General features: G+C 35.1%; 1 protein-coding gene across 1 annotated transcript; it reads right to left on the bottom strand.

Moving 5' to 3' along the window:
• Positions 1 to 253: 253 nt before the first annotated feature.
• LOC108979809 lies at positions 254 to 4,713 on the bottom strand. The gene is made up of 7 exons (XM_018950576.2): positions 4,186 to 4,713; positions 4,007 to 4,093; positions 3,636 to 3,848; positions 3,005 to 3,169; positions 2,443 to 2,496; positions 2,205 to 2,351; positions 254 to 1,060 (listed from the first exon to the last, which is right to left on the bottom strand). The coding sequence occupies exons 1-7, from the start codon at positions 4,561 to 4,563 to the stop codon at positions 683 to 685; spliced, it is 1,422 nt and encodes a 473-aa protein (XP_018806121.1). The 5' UTR covers positions 4,564 to 4,713; the 3' UTR covers positions 254 to 682.
• Between the last annotated feature and the right edge of the window lie 344 nt (positions 4,714 to 5,057).

Genomic DNA, 5,057 nt, shown 5'->3' with positions numbered 1-5,057 from the left:
TTGTATTTCAACATCTGAGTTTCTTTTTTAATGCTGTAAGTTGGTAACTCAAGATACATTATTATTGTACTAACTCAATATTTTTTGAAAGATGGGGTGCAATTGGGATATATACATATTTATTTATGTTCCAAGTCAGTCAAATATGTTCAGAGTTCCCCAATGTGCACATGCAAACCCATATATGAAGGGCATGTTACCAATAAGATAACAGATTTGCTAAGTCGTATGGGTTTTTTAAATGGAAAGAATCAGTGTAGCTTAAGTGGGTATGTGGTCCTATGCAGATATATGTATGACATACTAAGCTTAAGGGTGTTGAGCATGATTCTCTGCCTTCAAGATCTATTCTCTTTTCTATTCTCTCTTTTCTAATTAAGAGTTGGAAGAAAATAGTAAAAAAAAAAAAAAAAGTATAATAGAGTGGGATGAATAATTAGTGACCCCTCAGTAAAAATGAAATCTAAATTATATACCATACTCTCATCTCAGATCCACCAGATTGTATTGATGTGGCATTATCCATCAACGATTAGGTCAGCTCTTGTATTTTAAAATAAAAAATTCAAACGTTATAGATAATGCCACATCATCACAGTAAAATAATAATAGAATGAGAGTGTAGTATATAACATTTTCCTATAGTATTAAGCTATAGCTCTATCCTGTGCCGACGTTTTCTTCAAGGACATCTTACATTCTTTCCAGGACCCCCATAAAAAAAGTGAGTTCCCCATGCATTATTCCACACTTGCTTTATATCATAACAACTTGGATGATCAGCCAAGAGATGAAGGTTTGTTAGAGGAAGCAAGTTATTATCCCAGTCAACAGCTTGCAAGTTTCTGAAATAGGATGCTTTTCCAAATCCTTCTTCTGCAAAATGGCCGCTACCCATTTGAGTAGATGTGTGAAAACCTGAAGATCTAGAATTTACAATCTCTCCCCCAAATTGTATCATGCTAGCATGGCTTCTTAAGTGACTGAAAAGGAATGCAGGCCAATATCCAACAAGCAGACCGGATCCAAATTCCAGCCACCAATGTCCATGCTTTGGATCCTAGACAAAAACAAAAGACATTATTTTTTTTTAGTACGTAGTTTTGTGCATACATTGCTTAGGTCTTCTTCTTGTTTCTTATGATGTCTTTGACTGTAAAATGGTAAACATGATGAGTTCTCCCTCTATGGTCTCATTTTCTTATTATCCACTGCTAATTACATGGGAAGGAAAAGGGGTCACAACCATACATGTGTGAGTAAAGATTATAGAAAATGTCAAATGAAAAACTTTGCTTCTGTCTCTTCAAGCCATAAAAAGTTTATAACATGTATAATTTTCAAAAGAGGAAAAACTCCCATTGAGTCGCATCATTCAATCTCGTGTCAAATGACTAAAATTTCAACATAATTTATAAGGTCATGTCAATATTATATAATTTTAAACTTTATAGGTTGTAGAACACTTCATTTTCTTTTCTTTTCTTTTCTCGTCAACACTTTATATTATTTTCTCCATAACTAATTTATTAAAATTAGTAATCAAAGATGTTACATTCAAACAACTTCGCAACCATGTTACAAACATAATTAAGACCCGGTTTAGATATATAAAACTATCTTATTTCATCATTACAATTTTTTCAAAATTTCATATAAAATATAATAAACATTTCAACTTTTTCAAATCCTAAAATAAAAATTATATTCTAACAATATTTTATTCAATTTTCAATAAAAACATCTTATTTTATCTTATCGGAATTGCGTAACTAAACGAGAAACAAAATATATTTGAAAATTAAATTTTATTTCCCACTCATCACGCGGGTGCACGATTAGTTTATTTAATAGCAAGTGTTTCACTAAAGAAGAAAGAGTAAAAGTTGATGCACCAGGCCGAAGCCTTTCTTAAAGCAAAAGAAGAGAATCTTAGGTTTTAAATAACATGAATGAATAGGGGAAAAATCAGACAAGTTTTTGTCAAAGAAAGGTACTTACTTTGGTTCTCAGTCAATCAGTTAAGAAGTGATTTGCGTAATGTGTCGGCAATGCAATTTCAGATTCTTTTTAAGGGTTTTATAAAAAAATAAAAAAAATAAAAAAGAACAATAAAAAAAAAAGAAAAAGAAAAGAAAAACAAACAAATAACTTTGATCATAATGACATTATTAATTGTTTGAATGTCAACGTATAAGGCTTACCTTCCAAACCATTACGCCAATATCAAATTGTCTACCATTGTAGGAGGACCTTGGAGAGATTGCTGCTCCAATAGCAACCTTGTTGTTGGTTTGGACGAAGCCTGAGCACAGTAAATTGTAACATCCAGTTGTTTGGTATGCATCGGTCTGTGCATATTTGAATACAATGTCAATTGGCAATAGTCATGTTATGCTTTCTAGCTAGTGTCTAAGAGGTGAAAAGAGCTGGAGTTCTTACTGTCCAATAAGTGAAGAACCTTGGATTATTGTCTCCATACAGCTCAGGGCTAACCTGAAGAACATACGATCACACTATCTTATTATGATGCTCTATAAAAGTATTGGTACATTTTAAAGGCCCGTTTGGATACAGAGGTAAGATTTATCTCATCTCATCTGATCTAATTTCAACTAATAATTTCATTATTATTCACAAACTATCTCAACTCACTATTCAAACGGGCCACGGAGTAGAGGACACATCCTTCGTGCTATTGGCAGGCTACAGTTTGATTTGTGAGAAAAGTTGAAAAATCAAATTCTACCATGCCAATAGTGTGAAGGACTTGTTCTTCACATCGACTTGCAAATATAATATCTCTCTCTTTCTTTGTTTCGACTAGTTCCATGCCGTATTGACTAGTGAGCAAGGTTCAAAAAGAGACTGGTTTATCATGCTGTGTATATGTATACCTGTAAAACTAATTGGGAAGTTTCTACAAAATTGCATTAGAAAGTTTAACATGCTGTTTATAAAGAACATAGGATAGACATAGAGCATTAGGCAATGATAGACTTGCCTGCCAACCAGCTTCAATGGTATTTAGATCATTGCCAAAGGAACCAGAAATGACCCATATTTGTGTCAAGCTGAATTCATATTGATCAGTAACGCGGGGCGCCCACACGTTTATGCTGGCCTTTGCTCCATAATACTGATCTCCATTTACAAATAGAACTGCATGCTGCAATCAGAAAAAGTATTCAGTAAAAAAAAAAAAGCAACATAGAGAAAACAGAACAGAATATGGAATGTTACGATCCAATAAATCTATCTGCAGATGGGTTTTAACTGAATGTGATATGCTAGCACAGACCAATCAGGAAAACAAGCTAACAACTTGAGCAAATCGTTGCATACCCACCATCCAAATTACATTTCTGTTGCGGGAAATTAGCCCTTTTTGGGAGCCAGTGGTTCTAGGGATGAAAGAATGGAAATGATGGAAGAGATTTACATTTCAAATTATGGAAACGAAAAATGAAATGTAGAAGTATTCTACTCTAGCAGTGATGGAAACTACTTCCCAGGACAGGGTTCCGGTCCTTCCGGAATCCTGTTTCCATTTCCATTCGCTAGTTTTTTTCTGTTTTTGTGTTTTCTTTTTTTATAAACTTGGGTGTTCGCGATTTTTCTTTTAAGATTCTAACCTCATGACCACTGCCTGAAGAGTCTCTTCTAACATGTCTTGTTGGTTTTCTTCCATATCTTCCAACAGAACTTGCTCTTAAAATATCTTCTTCTGTTGTTCTTCTGATTGGAACAGTACCCTCTGGGCAGGATTCACCAGATTCAGTCCATAGCTGCAAGCTCTCTGCCACTGTATCTGCAGTGTCATGGCCTTTTGGCCTTTCCGGTGGATCCTGCAGAACTGAAGCCTTTTATTACCTCAATTATCTATAATAATCCCCTCCCCGCCTCCCAAAAAAAAAAAAAACTTATACTATGATCAAAATGTTTTTCCTTAATTTTCTATAAGGTTCAACAATCTTGATAGAAAGGGGAAGAAAAGTGATATTACCAATGGTTTCTGTCCTCTCAGCTGAGGATGGTCAAAAGCTGGTTGGAGATGAGACAGCACACAGTCTATAACATCACCATCAGGGCTCTGCAGCCAAAATGAACAAGAACCCAGATCAATAAGCATCCAACAAAATAAATATATGCATAGAGAACATCAAGAAAAGCAAAGGTATATGCCTGAATTGTCTTCACAGCAGGTTTGTTGATCTTCCTGAGATAACCTCTGACACTCTTCAGCTTGTGCAACTCAGAACCTGGGTGAAAAGTTTGGTTAGCCAGCAGAGAGTGGCTGGAATCTGACACAATAGAGAGGGACAGGGCAGGGCTAAGCAAGCAAGTTAAAAGAAGGAAAGCAACGAGAAGCATGGGAATGATTGAGGCAGTATTGTGGGAAGAAGAGGAAGCTAGATTTGAGGAATGATCTTGCTCTGTTGTTTGTTTTGGTACAACAATTTGTGCTTGTATGCATTCGTGTTGTCTTATTGTGGGATGAATTGTAGAACATGGTTCATTCCTCTGTTTTGTCCATGGAACTGAATCTCTCTTCATGTCCATACAAAACAGAAGAAATAATTCAAAGAAAACCCAAAGATTGTGCTCACTTCCTCACCATTGACAACATATAAATTATAAACAAGCCCATCTCTCTAAAAGAGACTTGTGTCTTGGTTTTGTGTTCTGACAGCCGAGAAATTTCAAGCACGAGCATATTAAAATAGACCTGGATTGGTGGGGTTGTACTTTTCGAAGTCTAACCCCATAACAGCATGTGGTCAAAAGAGTTCTTTAATTTTCTCAAAGCAGAGAGAGAGAGAGAGAGAGAGATGCCTTAAGATGGAAAAAAAGAATACGAAGACTGAGAGGTGAACTTTGGGTTGGATTTAATTAGGCCAAATGAGTGCAGAATCTCACAGTTCATCCTTTTTTCTTTCCTTCTAATCTATTTTACTTTAGTTTCTTGTAACAAATATTTCCCATTTGGAATTAATTCATTCTGGGCTTCCAGATATATCTTACTATCATTATTATTAATAAATTTATAAATTTTT

The sequence above is a fragment of the Juglans regia genome, chromosome 9 (genome assembly GCF_001411555.2).
Source record: "Juglans regia cultivar Chandler chromosome 9, Walnut 2.0, whole genome shotgun sequence".
Classification (NCBI taxonomy): domain Eukaryota; kingdom Viridiplantae; phylum Streptophyta; class Magnoliopsida; order Fagales; family Juglandaceae; genus Juglans; species Juglans regia.
This window is presented reverse-complemented; position numbering and strand designations above follow the sequence as displayed.

What these genes read in the sequence shown, in the direction of transcription:
- LOC108979809 (XM_018950576.2), bottom strand. Translation starts at nt 4,563, where the DNA reads ATGGACATGAAGAGAGATTCAGTTCCATGGACAAAACAGAGGAATGAA. An exon ending in CTGCTGTGAAGACAATTCAG is followed by an intron (nt 4,094 to 4,185) that starts GCATATACCTTT and finishes TTTTGGCTGCAG; the next exon opens with AGCCCTGATGGTGATGTTAT. An exon ending in TGAGAGGACAGAAACCATTG is followed by an intron (nt 3,849 to 4,006) that starts GTAATATCACTT and finishes TCAGTTCTGCAG; the next exon opens with GATCCACCGGAAAGGCCAAA.